The sequence below is a fragment of the Bos indicus genome, chromosome 21 (genome assembly GCF_029378745.1).
Source record: "Bos indicus isolate NIAB-ARS_2022 breed Sahiwal x Tharparkar chromosome 21, NIAB-ARS_B.indTharparkar_mat_pri_1.0, whole genome shotgun sequence".
NCBI lineage: Eukaryota > Metazoa > Chordata > Mammalia > Artiodactyla > Bovidae > Bos > Bos indicus.
Window position 1 is genome coordinate 69945581 of NC_091780.1, and position 18797 is coordinate 69964377.

Below are 18797 nucleotides of genomic sequence, written 5' to 3' on the forward strand. Positions count from 1 at the left end.
GTGTGTGTGCATGCACCCCTGAGTACACATGCAGAGCAGTGGGGTGTGGGGTGGGGAGAGCTGTGTCTGGGGCTGGGGTGGCCCCTTTCTGTTCTGTCAGGAGTTCTCCTGTGCAGAGGGTGGTGCAGGGCCCCTGGTGTCCAGCCCTCTCTAAGCCTCTCCTCCTCCAGCCCCGTCCTGGGCGGGCTCTGGCTCCCCGCTCTGACTGGCTCGTGCCTGCCGGCTGCCCCTAGAGGCAGCTTCCTGAACTACAAGTGACCGAGTCACCCCTTCCCCACCTCGGGAACCCACCAGGCTGTGTCTGCTTCGCAAGGTTGGCCCTAGCTCAGCCCTCACTGCTGTGCTCACACCCATGTGTGCGCGCGCACACACACACACACACATGCACAGCCATGAAGGCATGTCCAGCGCCAGGCTGAGGGGACGCTGAGGCCTGGAGAGGGTTGGCGCTGTGGCTTTCCTCGTGGGACCTGCCCCCTCCCAGTGTGCACAGACCCTGAGGAGGAGTACGGACAGACAGGCGGCCACAGGGAAGTGCGGAGCTGCTTCAGGCGAGCACGGAGTTTATTCAAGAGCTGGGGGTGGGGCACTCAGTAGCAGACCCCATCCACCTCTGACATGACCACGGACACGTTCACGTGGGTGGGTTTACCCGCCAGGCGGTCGATGGTCTTCTGGGTGAAGGCCAGGGGCAGGGCCTCGTGGCCCACCATGCAGGAGAAGGTGTCCCCCTGCTTCCAGACCTCGGCGTCCACGCGTAGCACGCTGGTCACGGCGAAGGTGGCGACGCTCTGGCCAGCCTCGGGCAGGGGGCCCCAGGTCAGATACTTCTCGCGGGGCAGCTCTTGATTGCCCTGCAGCCAACGCACCAGCACCTCCTTGGGGCTGAATCCCCGCACCAGGCACGTCAGCGTCACCAGCTCGTTGAGGGCCAGCTCCTCCGACGGCGGCGGCAGCAGGTGGACCTGAGGCCGGAACGTGTTCCCTGCAGGGCAGAGGGGGGGTCAGGGGTCAGGGGTCTCACAGGGAGGAGAGCACCCCTGTCCCCTGGGCCCCCCATGCCTCAGTCTCCCTCTGTGAGGAGTGGGCAGGGCTGGAGAGGGAGGGGCAGGCTTGGGAGGGGGCCTTGTGTGTGGAGTGCCCAGCTGCCCACACGCAGTGGTCCAGGCCCACCTAAGTCTTTCTTGATGGTGGCGGTCAGTGAACTCTTGGACTCGGGGTGGGTGGCAGAGCAGGAGAAAGTCTGTCCACTGTTCCAGGGATCGGCACAGCCCGGCAGGACGCTGGACACGCTGTAGCAGCCGCAGGAGTCACGCTTGGGCGACCCCTGGACGGCGGTCTTCCCACCTGTCGGGTTCCAGGTGAAGCTGGCGCCCTCGGCGCTTTTCAGGCCACTCAGTGTGCACGTGAGGCTGGCGTTGGAGCCCAGGAGCAGGTCCTCGAGGGCTGGTGGCTGCACGGACAGGCTGGGCTCGCAGTTCGGCACGCAACATGAACTTGAGTCTGAAAGAGAGGCGGGGCAGGTCAGTGCCCTCTGCCCACCTCCCCTGGCCTTCAGCACCAGCCCGGGCCCCTCCTGGCACCCCCACTGGGGGCTCAACCCCCTCTTGTCTGAGTAGAGTGCCCACAGGAAAATGGTCCACGCTGGGTCGGGGTGGGAGGACGGGGCCTCACCCCGGGCTGCCCTCTGACCTTTACGTTTGCAGGGCACGGCCACGGTCTCGCTGGCTTTGGAGAGGTGCTGCACTTGGCAGGTCACGGACTGGTCTTTTGGGCACAGGCTGGCCGGCAAGGTCAGCTGGCTGCTCATGGTGTACAGGTTCCTGGCCAGCACGGCAGGGAAGTTTCTGACGGTCACGCTGTCGCCATTCTGGTTCCAGGTCACGCTCAGGGGTGCCGACGGGAAGAAGCCCTGGACCAGGCAGCCGATGACCACCTGCCCGGCTGGGTCCTCGTTCCCAAGGCTCAGCGGGAAGATGCTGGGGCTGGTTTCACTCTCTGAAACACAGGGTGCGCTGTGAGACAGCAGCCCTCTGCTGACCGGACCCCTCACGGCCCCGCGAACACAGGGCGGCGCCCACCTTTCCTTCACACAGAGGGTGAGTGACTGGCCCAAGGTCGCTCAGCTTGTACGAGGTGCCCCTGGGGTCAGCAGTGCCCACTTGAGTCCAGGCGAGCCATTTCTGAGCATGCCCCTCAGGGCTCTAAGCATGGGGACCACACACGCTCTTCAGATGGGGCCTCTGGGTCAGGCCACTCCCGGGTGGGGGTCCTGGCTGACACAGGACTCTCTCACTGACCAGCTGAGGCTGTGGGCACTGTAGGAGCCTCAGCTGCCCTCTGTGTGGTGGGCCCAGCTTGCCCTCCCCCAGGCTGTGGGGGATCGTGAGAAGTAGAGAGCGGGCTAAGCAGAGACAGCAGCCTGGGCTTGAAGCTGAGTCTGTGGGGGCTTAGTTTGGCTGTCCTGGGGCTCCGGTGGGGAGGGGGAAGCCTGCCTTCTGTGTCCCCTCCCACTCCCTGGGTAATGTCTCAGTCACACTCCCCGCCCGCCCCCGCCCCCACCCCGATGAATCCCCCCACCTGTTCTCCTAAACCAGCAGTTGTCTTCCGTGGACTACGAGGGTTTTGAGGCTGGAAGCCCAGTAACAAATCAGTCCTTCAGGGCTGCCCCCTGGATGGCCCCTACAGAGGGTGCGGGCTACACCTGTGTTTTCACAGTCCCCTTCCTGTCAACAGGTGAAGGCAGAGGGCAGAGCAGAGGTGCACCTGGGGCTGCGTGGCCCTTGTGTGCCCCCAGGAAACACGGGGTGCTATCTGGCTGGACAGCATGGCTCTGGGAGCGATCCCTGCTCAACCCACGCCTCCAGGTCAACTCGGGCACTAGCCCAGTCAGCCACATTCAGCCCAGCCCAGCCCAGCCCAGCCTAGATTAGTGCATTTTAACCCAGCTCAACCCAACTCGGCCCAGGTCAATGCGGTTAAAACCATTTCAACCCAGTTCAGCCCAGTTCAGTACAGCCCAGTTAATCTTAGCTCAGCCAAGAAGAGCCCAGTTTAGACCAACTGAGGGGGGAACAGGCAGGAGGGCTAGGAGTCTCCAGAGGAAATAGGCTGCAAGGGTCAGGCATTTTTTCTCTCTCTCAAGCGGCAGGAGGAAACAGACTACAAGGGTCAGATTTTTCCCTTCTCTGTACAAATTTAAAAGGAGGTTTCTTTCAAAATTCTGTGTTGCCATGACGACACCTGGTTCCACCTGAACTTAGCTTTTCTCAAACCTTGAGCTCACCAACGCATTTTCCTTATGGAAATGTTTTCCTTAAGCTGTGCTAATGAGCTATGTATTTACTCTAGACTCTGCAAGTCGGTTCCACCCAAGACTCAGAACCAACTTGACAAACCAGTATATTTTACCCATGCAAATACTGTCTTAAGCTATGTTAATGAGACCGTGTATCTGCTTGGAAACCTGCCTTTCTTTGATTCATGTCAATCGTTTTATGGCCTGGGATGACTCGCTTTGTGTCAACATGGTCTCAAAATGCATGCTGTGGGTGAGGGGCCTGGTGCCAGTCTCTGAGTTTTGAGACATTTCCTTTCTCTAATTAACAGCCTCCTGATAGGCATATAACTTATTCGTAAAGACTAGCAGGGGAGCCCTCTTTCTGCCCCCTTCTGATGTCTATGTCAGAAGCTGTCTCTGTCTCTTTCATACTTTAATAAATCTTTATCACACAAAAGCTCTGAGAGATCAAGCCTCGTCACTGGCCCTGGATTGCATTCCTCTACTCTGGAGGCCAAGAATTCCAGCATCATTCATGGCTCAGCAACAACCTTTCAAGCTCAGTCTAGTTCAGCCCAGTTCAGCCTAGTTCGGCTCAGCTTACCTACCTCAGCCCAGTTCAGCCCAGCTCAGTCCAATTCAGCCCAGTTCAGCCCAGCTCACCCAGCTCAGGCCAGCTCAACCCTGCTCAGCCCAACCTAGGCCAGTTCAACCCAGTTCAGCCCATTTCAGCTCACTTCACTCAGCTCAGCCCAGCTCAGCCCAGTTTATCCTGGCTCAGCCCAGCCTAGCCTAGCTTAGCCCAGTTCAGCCTAGTTCAGCTCAGCTCACATATCTCAGCCCAGTTCAGCCCAGCTCACGCAAATCAGGCCAGCTCAGCCCTGCTCAGCCAGCCTAGGCCAGTTCAACCCATTTCAGCCCAGTTCAGCTCAGTTCACCCAGCTCAGCCCAGCTCAGCTCATCTCAGACCAGTTCAGCTCAGCTCAGCCAAGCTCATCTCATCTCAGCCCAGTTCAGCTCAGCTCAGCCCAGTTCAGTCCAGCCTAGCCCAGTTCAGCTTAGTTCAGCTCAGCTTACCTATCTCAGTCCAGTTCAGCTCAGTTCACCCAACCTAGCCCAGCTCAGCTCCGTTCAGCCTAGCTCAGCTCAGCTCACCTAGCTCAGCCCAGTTCACCTAGCTCAGCCCAGTTCAGCCCAGCTCAGTCCATTTTAGCTTAATTGAACCCAGCTCAGCCTACTTCAGCTTAGCTCTACCCAGTTCAGCTCAGCTTGCCTAGACCAGCCCAGTTCAGCCCAGTTCAGCCCAGTTCAGCCCAGCTCACCCAGCTCAGGCCAGCTCAACCCTGCTCAGCCCAGCCTAGGCCAGTTCAACTCAGTTCAGCCCATTTCAGCCCAGTTCAGCTCAGTTCACCAAGCTCAGCCCAGCTCAGCTCATCTCAGCCCAGTTCAGCTCAGCTCATCTCAGCCTGGTTCAGCCCAGCTCAGCCCAGTTCAGCTCAGCTCAGCCCAGCTCAGTCCATTTTAGCCTAATTGAACCCAGCTCAGCCTAGTTCAGGTCAGCGCTACCCAGTTCAGCTCAGCTTGCCTAGCCCAGCCCAGTTCAGTCCGGTTCAGCCCAGTCCAGCCCAGTTCACCCAGCTGACCTAGCTCAGGCCAGCTCAACCCTGCTCAGCCCAGCCTAGGTCAGTTCAGCCCATTTCAGCCCATTTCAGCTCAGTTCACCCAGCTCAGCCCAGCTCAGCTCAGCTCAGCTCATCTAAGCCTGGTTCAGCCCAGCTCAGCCTAAGCCTAGCCCAGCTCAGCCCAGTTCAGCTCAGCTCAGCCCAGCTCACCTAGCTCAGCCCAGTTCAGCCCAGCTCAGTCCATTTTAATCTAATTGAACCCAGCTCAGCCTAGTTCAGGTCAGCGCTACCCAGTACAGCTCAGCTTGCCTAGCCCAGCCCAGTTCAGTCCGGTTCAGCCCAGTCCAGCCCAGTTCACCCAGCTGACCTAGCTTAGGCCAGCTCAACCCTGCTCAGCCCAGCCTAGGTCAGTTCAGCCCATTTCAGCCCATTTCAGCTCAGTTCACGCAGCTCAGCCCAGCTCAGCTCATCTCAGCCCAGTTCAGCTCAGCTCATCTAAGCCTGGTTCAGCCCAGCTCAGCCCAGCCTAGCCCAGCTCTGCCCAGTTCAGCTCAGCTCAGCCCAGCTCACCTAGCTCAGCCCAGTTCAGCCCAGCTCAGTCCATTTTAATCTAATTGAACCCAGCTCAGCCTAGTTCAGCTCAGCTCTACCCAGTTCAGCTCAGCTTGCCTAGCCCAGCCCAGTTTAGTCCGGTTCAGCTCAGTCCAGCCCAGTTCACCCGGCTCACCTAGCTCAGGCCATCTCAACCCTGCTCAGCCCAGCTTAGGCCAGTTCAGCCCATTTCAGCTCAGTTCACCCAGCTCAGCCCAGTTCAGCTCAACTTGTCTAGCCCAGTCCAGTTCAGTCCAGTTCCACCCAGTTCATCCCAGCTCACCCAACTCAGGCCAGCTCAACCCTTCTCAACCCAGCCTAGGCTAGTTCAGCCCAGTTCAGCCCATTTCAGCCCAGTTCAGCCCAGTTCACCCATCTCAGCCCAGCTTAGCCCTGCTCAGCCCACTTCAGCCTAGTTCAGGCCAGTTCAGCCCAGCTCACCCAACTCAGCCCAGTTCATCCCAGGCTAGCCCAATTCAGCCCAGTTCAGCCCAATTCAGCCTAGTTCAGTTCAGCTCACCTAGCTCAGCCCAGTTCAGCCTAGTTCAGTTCAGCTCACTTAGCTCAGCCCAGTTCAGCCCAGCTCAGTCCATTTTAGCCTAATTGAGCCCAGCTCAGCCCAGTTCAGCTCAGCTCATCCAACTCAGCCCAGTTCATCTCAGGCTAGCCCAACTCAGCCCAGTTCAGCCTAGTTCAGTTCAGCTCACCTAGCTCAGCCCAGTTCAGCCCAATTCAGCCTAGTTCAGTTCAGCTCACCTAGCTCAGCCCAGTTCAGCCTAGTTCAGTTCAGCTCACCTAGCTCAGCCCAGTTCAGCCTAGTTCAGTTCAGCTCACCTAGCTCAGCCCAGTTCAGCCCAGTTCAGCCTAGTTCAGTTCAGCTCACCTAGCTCAGCCCAGTTCAGCCTAGTTCAGTTCCGCTCACCTAGCGCAGCCCAGTGCAGCCCAGTGCAGCCCAGCTCAGTCCATTTTAGCCTAATTGAGCTCAGCTTGCCTAGCCCAGCCCAGTTCAGCCCAGCTCGCCTAGCCAAGCCCAATTCAGGCCAGTCCAGCTCTCAGCTCCCAGCCCAGCTCAGCCTGCTGTGTATAGCATCCTGCTCTGTGTCTGGTGGGTGGCAGTCTGCCTTTCTTTTTGGAGCCTGTCCTCTGTCCTCCCACCCCAGGAGGCCATAGTATGCCCAACTACAGAGAAGACGACCCTCAAGAGCTTCTGGGACCCACCTGCTCGTGGCTGCCCAAGGGTCCAGTGTGGCTGGGCGGGGCCCTTGCCTTCTGGCCATGTGGCCCCGCCCTGCAGGTCCCTCTGCTTGCCTGCCCCAGAGGCGCTGGAGTGGGTGGAGGCCTAGGCCTTGTCCAGGCCCTCCTGATGGCTGTGTAGCCTCAGCTGACCCTGCCCCGCTCTGGGCCATTTGGGCTGTTGGTGAGGCTGATGCTGTGAGGGGCAGGCTGGGATCGGCTGCGTGACCCCATAGATGGGGTCACTCACCCACTTCCTGTCCCGCCAGTTGCGGCCGCTTGCCTTCACGTCATGTCTGGTCTGTGGTCTGGCTGTGGTGGGGCCAGGTGTGTGTGGCCTGGACTGTGGGACCCCCAGGAACTTGACCCTGGACTGAGTCCTTGTGGTGCAGAGGCAGGTGCCATGGGTGGGGGGGTCATAGCCCCAGGGGCTGTCCATAGGATGTGTTGGGGGCCAAGGTGAAAAGAAGCTGAGGTCACAGTGGAAGAAGCAGAGGCCACAGTAGCCAGAGGCAGGGGCCACAGTAGACAGAGAGTCAGAGGCCTAGGATCACTGAGGGAGACATGGTCCCAGAGTGGAGAAGAAGTGAGGCTGGAGGGAGAGGAGGCTGCACGGGTCAGCAGAGGCTGGAGCCCCGAGGCACAGGCACTTCAGGGTGGCCCCAGCGAGCAGGCCTCCTAGACCGTCAGGGTGCAGGGTGGCTTGTGGGGGTGGGGCCTCTCCAGCCTGGCCACAACGCTTCCTCTTCCTCCAGGAGTGGCGGGGTCCTTGACTGGAGCTGGGGTGTGGGGGTCACCCTTGTCTGGAGTCTGGAGTCCTGTGTGGTGGGGGTGGCTGACCTCCTGCCCTTGCTGCCTCCGCCCTATTTCCTGCCCAGGATTCTCCCACCAGCTGCCCTTCCAGCTGCCCAGGTGCTTGGACTCCCTGGTGACCCTCAGGAGGTGACCCCTGCCTGGGCACACAACGGGGCTGAGGGGCTTGGTTTGCATCTGTGTTCATATAAAATTTATTTGTTTATTTTTACTTTTGGCTGTGCTGGTCTTCGGTTGTGATGCGCGGGCTTTCTCTGGTTGCAGACAGCAGGCGCTGCTCTGACTGCGGCGTGCAGGCTCTTGCTGCGGCGGCCTCTCTCACGTGGAGCGCGGGCTCTGGGTGAGCTCAGCAGGCGCAGCTTGTGGGCTCTAGAGCCCAGTAGTTGTGGCTCACGGGCTGAGTTGCTCTGCGGCAGGAGGGATCTTCCTGGACCAGGGATCAAACTGGTGTCCCCTGCATTGCAAGGTGAATTTTAACCACTGGACCACCAGGGAAGCCCTGTTCCTTCATTTCTTCACACACAGAAGGTTCTGGAGCAATACAGGGACCAACAGTCCCCTCCGGGAAAGAACACTATTGTGGGGAGAGTGGCTGGCAGGTGGAGATGTTGGGCCTCAGAGGGAGACTGGCTTTTCCCTGGGGCAGGGGTGGGGCCGGGAGGGTGGGAGGAGATGGATGGAGGAAAGGGAGCCCAGGGCAGCATGCCAGGTGGGCACATACACCCTGGCTTAGTTTAAGGACCTCTGGGGTCTATCATGAACCCTGGGTCACCCATAGTGCCACCCACAAGGGACATTTCCTCCCAGGCTGCCGGCTGGCCTTTGGTCCACTCCATGCCCACTGTATCAGTGGTGTCTGCATCGCAGATGGCTGGCTCCAAGAATCCTTCTTCTTGCCTGTCCTCCGGTGCCCAGGGCTCTGTGCCTTGTGGGGGTCCTGTGTCCCTCATGTCCTCTGGTGCTGTCCCTGAGAGAGCTGGAGGAACGGGACTCAGGATGTGTGGTCACATGTGGCCTGGCGGGCATGCAGGAAACAGAGGAAGGTGGTGGGTGTTTTGGGGGCCACCCTCTCCAGCATCCTGTGCCCCCATACAGACAACACTACCCTACCAAGGTCACAGATGGGCATGGAGCTTTGGGCAGAAAGAAGAGCTTGGACTTGAGATGGATGGACATGGGGTCTATAGGACTGAGAGCCGCAGAGTTTGGGGGAAGGGTCTGAGCCCTACTGGGCACTGTTGGTAAGATTCACTGAGCATCTTCTGGAGTCTGGGACTTGTTCAACGTGGGTCCAGGCTGGAGAGGAAAGAGCTAGGACTGGGCGAGTCCTCCTGGGCTTCTTCAGAAGCAGGAGGGGCCTCAGCATGGCCAAGGCCTGCTGGCTGGCAGTGAGGGTCCTGGGGCCATGACAAAGACCTCACTGCAGGGCTCAAAACAACAGAAATTTAATCTCATGCTTTAGAGCCAGAGGGAGACTTGGGTTTGATCCCTGGGTTTGGAAGAGCCCCTGGAGAAGGAAAAGTTACCCACTCTAGTATTCTGGCCTGGAGAATTCCATGGACTGTATAGTCCATGGGGTCACAAAGAGTTGGACACGACTGAGTGACTTTCACTTGGAGCCAGATGCCTAAGATCAAGGTGTGGGCAGGGCTGTGCTCTCCCCTGCCTTCCTACCTCCTCCAGCTTCTGACTGCCCAGGCATCCCAGGCATCGCCCCGATCTCTGCCTCTGTCCTCATATGACCTCCCACCCCGAGTCTGACCTCCCCTCCTCTGTCCCTTGTAAGGACTCTTGTCATTAGATTTAGGGCCCACCTGGACAATCTCATTCTAAAATCCTTTAATCGTATCTGCAAAGACTGAATAAGGTCACACTCATGGGTTCCAGGGCTTAGGATGTGGACATAATTTCTGGGGGGCACCATTCAATGGTGGGTTAATGGAGAAGGAAGAGGAGGAGGGACAAAGGGGACCCTGAGAAGCTGGCATCTTGCTGCTGGGAGGGCACATGCAGCAGGGTCACTCATTCAGAACCCAGCTGGCTGGCATAACCCTTCCTCTTGTCCTTCTCTGCGACCCTGCTCTTGGCCGAGCACTCACCATCCAGCCCCACTAGAGGGGTTGCCTGCCACTGTCCTCAGGGAAACAGCAGGGAGAGGTCCTGAAGCAGGAGCTTATTTCCCTGTCCTGGAATTGGACCTGTATAGCCTGGATGAAATCCCAGAGTCCTAGCTGCTAGAGCACCAGGGACTGGAGACTAGAAGGAAGGATTGCCTGGCTCTTGCCTCATTTGAAAACACGTATGTTCCAAGGAGTTTGCCTCCCAAGGAGGCAAACACTGTAAATACAGGTGTGAAGTTTATGATTAGAGACACAGCACAACATGTGGAAAGCACACAGGGAAGAGGTTTATTTATTCAAGACAGAGCAAGGCAGAGATACTGGCCTGGAAAGAAAGGGTGTGGGCATCCTCTCTAACGGGGAGGAGTGCAGTGAAGAGGTTGCTAACTCATGTGCATGTTGACCTATGTCTATGTTGACTCATGTCTGTGTTGACTCACGTGTATGTTGACTCACATGTAAGTAGACTCACATGTACGCTGACTCGTGTATGTAGACTCACACATACATAGACTCATGTGTGTGTTGACTCACGTGTACGTAGACTCACATGTGTGTTGACTCACATGTAAGTAGACTCACATGTACATAGACTCACATGTACGCTGACTCACGTGTATGTAGACTCATACGTACATAGACTCATGTGTGTGTTGACTCATGTGTACGAAGTCTCATGTATATGTAGACTCATGTACGTTGACTCGTGTGTGTTGAATCGTGTGTGTGTTGACTCACGTGTATGTAGACTCACATGTATGTTGACTCGTGTATGTAGATTCATGTGTATGTAGACTCCTGTGTACATAGACTCGTGTACATTGACTCATATGTGTGTGTAGACTCATGTGTGTTGACTCATGTGGACATTGACTCATGTGTGTGTAGACTCGTGTGTGTTGATTCATGTGTGTGTAGACTCATGTGTGTTGACTCATGTGTATGTAGACTCATCTGTACATTGGCCCATGTGTACGTAGACTCATGTGTGTGTTGACTCCTGTGTATGTTGACTCATGTGTGTGTAGACTCATGTGTATTGACTCATGTGTGTGTAGACTCATGTGTGTTGACTCATGTGTATTGACTCATGTGTGTGTTGACTCATGTGTGTTGATTCATGTGTGTGTAGACTCATGTGTGTCGACTCATGTGTGTTGATGCATGTGTGTGTTGACTCATGTGTGTCGACTCCTGTGTATGTTGACTCATCTGTACATTGGCCCATGTGTAGGTAGACTCATGTGTGTGTAGACTCGTGTGTGTGTTGACTCATGTCTATGGGGCAGTTCTTCTGGGTTTTGTTCTCCTCTGGCCGATTATCTCACGTCTTTTCCCACACTTGACCTGTCCTCAGGCCCTCCCCATATGCGTTTTTCTACTGAGAAAGATTCTAGCACAGACTCACTGGAGGTTTGACCACACTTATTATGGGTTACACCCTCCCTTTGTGACCCCGGAGGAGCCTTCCTTCACAGGTGCAGCTGGGGAGGATCCCCTGACCTGAGGAGTGGTAGATGGGGTCCTCTTGTCTCTACCTGAGCAGAGCTCAGCTCCTGCCACTAGTTCTGCCCTTGGAGTTTCAGGGAATCACTTACTGCACTTGGCAAACTCCACCTGCTCAGCCCAGGGCCCTCTCTCTCCTACCTCACCCCTTTCCCTCCTGACTCTGGGAAGATGTGTGTGGTCTGTGTGTGATGATGCCCAGCTCACAGGGCTGAGCCCTCGTGGCCCTCGTTCTGGGGTTCCCAGTAGATCTCATGGTCTGGGGTGCAAGTCAGAGAGAGAAGACACCCCACTGTGCCCTCAGGAGCCCCAGCTCAGGGGACAGGGAGGAGGGTGCCTGGCCCCGGCTTGAGAGCACCCTGCAGGTGGGGTCTGGTCTCAGGCCTGGTTGCCTGAGACGGTACAGGTCTGGGCAAGTGTGTCGTGTTCACCTGTGAGGGTGGAGCGTGCAGGGCCATGGCCTTGGCCTTGTATGAGGCTCTCTCCTGGTCTCATGTTCTATTTGGATCAGACTCTGGGTGTCTCTGGACAACCTCAGAGTTGCCCAACCCTGGGTGGTCCACCCTCGATCCCTGCAGGCTTCTTGGTCCATGTTGGTGTCCATGGGGTGTGGTCTCCTAGCATGGGTGGTGGCTCTCAGAAGGGTCTTCACCATGAACGGTCTCTCCTGTCAGCGCTAACCATGACTGACCCCCTAGGGTTTGCCTGCTGGGAGTGGGACTGTTGTTTGACAACAGTCAAACACACTGTTGTGTGGGGAAGGGCATACACTCCGTGTGTGAGTCTGGGCTGGAGGCCAGGGGAGCAGGTGTGGTGGAGGCTGAGGCAGGGTCTCTGTGGGCATGGAAGGATGCTTGAATCAGGCCTGGCTGGATAATTGGGTGCTCAGGACCCAGAGCTGTCTTCTGCCTGCTTCCCTCTGCTCCTTGTCCACTTCCTTGGGTGGAGGTACCTCCCACTTCCATGGGACCACAGGTACCTCCCCTAAAGTATGTTCATGGGGTTTTTTACTTTAAAGAACTTTACTTGGAAAGTTAGGAGAGAGAGGTCAGACAAGGCCACAGTGTGTGTGTGGGGGGAGCGTTTGAGGTGGGCCTGGGCTGAGTGGGGAGGGGGTTTGGGTGGGCCGCTGGGCTGAGTGGGCTGCAGTACAGGCCCTGTGGAGAGAGAGGTCAGACAAGGCCACAGTGGGGGGAGTTTGGGATGGGCTGCTAGGCTGAATGGGGTGTTTGGGGTGGGCCTGGGCTGAGCCAGCTGCGGGACAGGCCCTGTTGCAATCCCCATGTTCTGTGGGACCTGCTTCCCACTCTGGAGGCCCTGCCTGCAGCCCTGAAAACCCCCACAGCTCTCCCCAGAAGGGCTTCCCTGCCCCCTTATTCTGCAGGCCCAAGGTCTGGGGGTGGACAGCAGGGAGGGTAGACATGGGAACAGGGCAGGGGGTGGGGGGCAGGGCTCTTGGACCTGGGGCAAGGAGGCAGGACGGAGGCTGGGGAGGGAGCTCTTGGCTTGCTTGGGCTGGACTCAGACGCTGGTTGGGCTGGACTGGGGCTCTTGAGTCTTAGTTGGGCTCTGGACTCTGAGCATGGGGTGGGCTGTGAGCTCTAGGCCCTCCCTGTGTTTTGGGGGCGGTTCTGTTAGTCAGGATATGGCCCCCACCCCAGGGGCCTGGGAGGAGCCTAGGGTGGTCAGTGTCCACGCCCAGCCCAGGTCTCTGGAGGGGACAGGTGCTCTCCTGGGGCTTTTCCCTAAGTAGGGTGGGTGTGGGGCTGTGAATGGTGGGCCTCCTTGTTGTCTTTGACCTTGAGGCTGAGCTGGACTGTCTGGACACCTGCATGCTGGTTGTTGAGCCCCTCAGTGGTTGTCTGCTCCTTCCTCCTCCCAGGGCAGCTGGGCAGCCGCAGAGATGCTCAGACACCAGCAGGCAGTGGGCGCTGTGTGACGTTGGTGTAGTCTTGGGAGCCCTGGGGCTGCCCCTGGAGGATGGCGGCCAGGATCCACTTCACCTGGGGGAAGGCACGTGTGAGGCGGGTTCTGAGCCCAGCTGGGGCTCCCCTTCTCAGGGCGCCCCGCCCGGAAGTGGGGCATCCATGCCCACCTTGCAGAGGCTGACGGCGGCGCCATAGCTCATGCTGAGCAGGAAGAGCACGATGAAGACAAGGAGGCTGGTCCAGGTCTCCTCCAGCTCCTCGCTCTCAGCTTCCTCTGCACACAGGTCCTCGAGGGCCAGCTCTGTGGGCACCGGGTGGTCAGCCCCCTGGCCTGGGGTCAAGGTGGGGAGGACAGGCCTGGCCACCCTTAGGGAGTGGAGGGAGCTGGGCCTAGTGCCCTGGTCCTGGGTGGCCCCCGCTTCTGGCCCCTCCAGCCGGCCCTGGCCACGGGGACAGGAGGCCCCTGAGCTGGCAGGCAGCTGTGTGGGGGACTCCGGGCCCCTGCCCTCTGTCGTCCATCCTTCTACCCCCAGGTGGTTGGTGTTTTGTCTCCCACCATTTTGCACAGCTTTTCTGGGAACTGCTGGTCATTTGCACTCAACTCTGTGGGCTCCTCACCTCTGTCCCACCCCGACTCCCTGCTCCATGGCAGGTGGTGGTCCCCCAGCCCGGGGAGTGCCCTCTTCCATCAGCTGCAAGGCCCGTGGCCTCCTAGCCCAGGCCCCTGGGTCCCATTCCTGCTCAGCTTCACTCTCCTCAGCCTGGGGGCCCCTCGAAAAGCACGGGGCTGGGCCTCCCTGCCTGGAGCCCTCAGGAGAAGCCTGGACCCGGACGGCCCCTGGAGTCAACAGATCATCACAAGGGGCGCCTGGGGGCTGTGCCCAGACATGTGGACCTTGCCCAACCTGTGGGAATGCAGAGCTGCCCCAGCCCTCTGCCCCTCCTGTCCTGGGGCTGGGCCTCTCCTCTCCCAGCACAGCCTCCACTCTGGGCTCCTTTCAGGGTGTGGGCTGTGCATGTGGTGCTTCCTGCATGCGTGCGGTGGGGCCTGTGTGCTGTCCACATGTGCATCCACATACATGTCTGTGTGCTTGTGTCCATGTCTGTGTGCACTCAGGTGTGTGTCCACGTGTGTCTGTCCACGTGTCTGTGTGTCCACGTGTCTGTGTGTTTCCATGTGTCTGTGCGTCCAACTGGTCATCTGTGGGGCGCAACTGACAGAGAAGGGTTGGCCTAGGGAGGCTGGGGCCACAGCAGGAAACCACATGGGGCAAGGGAGGGTCCAGGGTCCAGGGTCCAGGGTGTGACTGGGGTGATACGAGTGTGAGGGTGTGGTCCTGGTGAAGGGTGTGGCCTGGGTGAGAGGGTGTGGCCTGGGTGAGAGGGTGTGACCTGGATGAGAAGGTGTGAGGATATGGCCTGGGTGAGAGGGTGTGGCCTGGGTGAGAGGGTGTGGCCTGGATGAGAAGGTGTGAGGATATGGCCTGGTGGAGAGGGTGTGAGGCTGTGTCCTGGGTGAGAGGCGGGCCTCCTGTGAGTGTGTGGGACGCTGCTTGTGTGAGAGGGTGAGAGGGTGTGGCCTGGCTGAGAGGGTGTGAGGGTGTGGCCTGGATGAGAAGGTGTGAGGATATGGCCTGGGTGAGAGGGTGAGAGGGTGTGGCCTGGGTGAGAGGGTGTGAGGATATGGCCTGGGTGAGAGGGTGTGAGGATATGGCCTGGGTGAGAGGGTGAGAGGGTGTGGCCTGGCTGAGAGGGTGTGTCCTGGGTGAGAGGCGGGCCTCCTGTGAGTGTGTGGGATGCTGCTTGTGTGAGAGGGTGAGAGGGTGTGGCCTGGCTGAGAGGGTGTGGCCTGGCTGAGAGGGTGTGGCCTGGCTGAGAGGCGGGCCTCCTGTGAGTGTGTGGGACGCTGCCTGTGCCTGGCAGTGGATGGGTGTGGGGCCTTGGCACCAGTGCACGTGGTGGCCTGAGGGTGCTTGAGAGTGATGGGTGTGTCCCAGACCGATTCAGAGTGGAGTGAGGCTAAGCAGCAAGATGGGGCACTGGGCACTGAGCCCGGCCCAGCAGGGCCGCGTGGGTAGCGGGGAGTTCAGAGGTGGAGGCCGGAGGAGCAGACCCCACACTAGCCCATGTGTGCAGCTGGCCTGTTTGTGCCTCGGAGGTGACAGTGGAGGGACCCGCATGCTGGTGCCTGCGTGCGGGTCTAACTTGACCCGTTTCTGTCTGGAGGGCCTCTGTGTGAGCTGTTGGACTTGGGCGCTTGGGGGCTTATCTGTGTCCAGAGGGGCTGGCAGGAGCCTCTGGTGGAGGGCCCCCACCCAGGGGTCTGAGACCCCCAGAAAAGGCTGAGGTCTCTGTGGTCCCTCCCCTAGGACCACCCTCTGGCTCTTAGAACTTGTTGAGTGGGCAGAATTCATGGTCGGGTAGGGGGAGGGCCTCGACATGGAGAGTGATGCTGGACAGAGCCCTGCCTCAGCCCTGTCTGCCTGCCGAACCTTCCCTTCTTCTGTGCTGGGCCATCCCCCCCACCACCCTGACCCACAGCCCACGAGCCCCAAGAACAGGCATGCCCAGGGCTCTGAGCAGGCACCAGAGTGTTTATTGACAGTGGACAGAAGGTCCCACTGGCCCCTCCCCTGCCCCTGGAGAGGGGCAGGCGGGAGGCTGGGCGTTATTTACCGCTGTTAATGAACACCGATTTCTCCAGGGTCCTAGTCCTGGGCAGTGCCTCGTGGATCACTTGGCAGGTGAACTCATCGCCCCTCTTCCAGTTGGCCCTAGGGACCGCCAGGCGGCTGTAGGCGAAGAAGGCTGGGGTGTTGTTGTCGGCCCTGTGGGGCTGTGTGGTGGTGTGCTGGTCTGCCCGCATCAGTTCCTTGTTATGCAGCCACCGCACAAAGATGTCCCTGGGGAAGAATTTCTGGATCATGCAGGTGAGGGTGAGCTCCTCCTCGTTCTCCAGCTCCTTTCCGTCTGGCAAGAACACGTAGGCCTTGGGGGCCAGACGCTTGCCTGCAGACAGGTGTGTGGTTAGTCAGGCTTCTCTCAGGAGGCCCGCCTACCTCCCCTCAGCCTGCCGCTCACCAACATCCTTGGAGATGGATCGCTGGATGTCTGTGGGCAGGTCGCTGTGGCTCACTTTGCAGTAGTAGGTCTCGCCTTCTACCCAGTCAGTGACGTCCACCGGCAGGGTGGACGTGACGGTGACCGTCCCGTTGAACTGACGCTTGATCTCAGGGGGGCCTGCGTGCACAGGCTTCCCGTTTGCCCTCGACCAGGTCAGGCTCAAGTTCTTCTCGTTGGCCAGGTCCACAACCAGGCAGGTGATCTTGGGTGACTTGTTGACGTACAGCTCGAGGGGGGTGGGTGGGCTCAGGTAGGCGCTCACGCCGCGGGGCTCGGACTCGGCTGTGTGCGAGAGGGGCCTGTGTGAGGCTGGCCGCCCTCCTCCCTGAGCCCCTGGTGTCTGAGTGTTGGCGTAGGTGAGGGCTGTACCTGTGCACCTGTGGGCGTGGCTTTCGAAGTTGTAGCCGTAATAGTTGACCCGGCAGGTGTAGGTTTTCTCGGACACCCACTCGCCCTGTGTGATGTTGACTTCACTGTAGGTGGAGGTCAGATTGCCCTCCTGTATCTCAGGGCCGGATTGTGCATACAGCTCTTCGGACTGGAGCCCATCCACCAGCCAGGTGACCTTGATTTTGCCCGGGGTGTAGCCGGAGATCCGGCACAGGAGGTGGATGGTGGTCTGGGTGTCGCCATTGGGGTTGCATGAGGAGTAGAAGAGCTTCACTGAGGGGTCGCTGAAGTTCTTGGCGCACTCTGGGGGCAGAGGTGGCAGGCATGGGGCTGGGCTCCTGGAGACCCCAAGCCTCTCCTCCCTGTTCCTCCAGCCTGGCTGGCCCGCCCCCTACTCCCAGCTACCCCAGCCCTGGCTCACCAGTGCTGATGGTCTTATTCAAGTTGGAGTTGGTCTCAGGGTGTAAAACTCTGCAGGTGAACTCCTTGGACTGCTCGCCCGAGATGGTCAGCTGGCTGGTGGTAATGTAGAGACTGGAGCTCGCCATTTGGATGCTAGGGAAGGTCAGGGTGCTTCCATCCAGGGGCACTGTGTCCCAGGTCACAGTCACTGACCCTGGCAAGTAGTCCTTGACCAGGCAGCCCAGCCTTACACGGGCTTCTTCTGTGCAACAGAGCCTCAAGGGGTAGATGGATGGAGCCTGGATGGAGGCTGTGGGGACAGGACCAGGGTCAGCGCTGGTCTCAGGACTCTCACCCATATGTGCCAGGCTGACTGCTCACCTGGGGTGGGCTGTGGAGCTGAGGTGGGGTGGTCTGGCTCAGGGAACACTGGGGCTCTGCTCCAGCCTTGAGGGATAGATGGTTTCTTCTGGGTCCTTTTCTCACCTCCTGACCCTTCCAGGGACCCCTACAGCGAGCAGCTGTGCTCCACCTCCTGACCTCTCCAGTGAGCAGCTGTTCTCCACCTCCTGACCCCACCAGGGACCCCTCCAGCAAACAGCTGTGCTCCACCTCCTGACCTCTCCAGAGCGCAGCTCTGCTCCACCTTCTGATCCCTCAGGGACCTCTCCAGCAAGCAGCTGTGCTTCACCTCCTGATCCCTCCAGCGAGCAGCTGTGCTCTACCTCCTGACCTCTCCAGTGAGCAGCTGTGCTCCACCTCCTGACCCCTCCAGGGACCCCTCTAGCTAGCAGCTGTGCTCCACCTCCTGACCCCTCCAGCGAGCAGCTGTGCTCCACCTCCTGACCCCTCCAGGGACCCCTCTAGCTAGCAGCTGTGCTCCACCTCCTGACCCCTCCAGCGAGCAGCTGTGCTCCACCTCCTGACCCCTCCAGGGGCCCCTCCAGCGAGCAGCTGTTCTCCACCTCCTGACCCCTCCAGTGACCCCTCCAGTGGGCAGCTGTGCTCCACCTCCTGACCCCTCCAGTGACCCCTCCAGTGAGCAGCTGTGCTCCACCTCCTGACCCCTCCAGCGAGCAGCTGTGCTCCACCTCCTGACCCCTCCAGTGACCCCTCCAGTGGGCAGCTGTGCTCCACCTCCTGACCCCTCCAGTGACCCCTCCAGTGAGCAGCTGTGCTCCACCTCCTGACCCCTCCAGCGAGCAGCTGTGCTCCACCTCCTGACCCCTCCAGGGACCCCTCTAGCTAGCAGCTGTGCTCCACCTCCTGACCCCTCCAGCGAGCAGCTGTGCTCCACCTCCTGACCCCTCCAGGGGCCCCTCCAGCGAGCAGCTGTTCTCCACCTCCTGACCCCTCCAGTGACCCCTCCAGCGAGCAGCTGTGTTCCACCTCCTGACCCCTCCAGCGAGCAGCTGTGCTCCACCTCCTGACCCCTCCAGTGACCCCTCCAGTGGGCAGCTGTGCTCCACCTCCTGACCCCTCCAGTGACCCCTCCAGTGAGCAGCTGTGCTCCACCTCCTGACCCCTCCAGCGAGCAGCTGTGCTCCACCTCCTGACCCCTCCAGGGACCCCTCTAGCTAGCAGCTGTGCTCCACCTCCTGAACCCTCCAGCGAGCAGCTGTGCTCCACCTCCTGACCCCACCAGGGACCCCTCCAGCGAGCAGCTGTGTTCCACCTCCTGACCCCTCCAGCGAGCAGCTGTGCTCCACCTCCTGACCCCTCCAGTGACCCCTCCAGTGGGCAGCTGTGCTCCACCTCCTGACCCCTCCAGTGACCCCTCCAGTGAGCA

The 18797-nt window shown here is 59.4% G+C and overlaps 1 gene segment (V, D, J or C); it reads right to left on the bottom strand.

The window, feature by feature from the left end:
* Nucleotides 1-535: 535 nt before the first annotated feature.
* On the bottom strand, nucleotides 536-2181 carry LOC139178333 (Ig alpha-1 chain C region-like). The segment is given in 4 exon segments: nucleotides 536-985; nucleotides 1174-1503; nucleotides 1693-1998; nucleotides 2163-2181. Coding segments are annotated over 4 exon segments (1050 nt in total).
* Between the last annotated feature and the right edge of the window lie 16616 nt (nucleotides 2182-18797).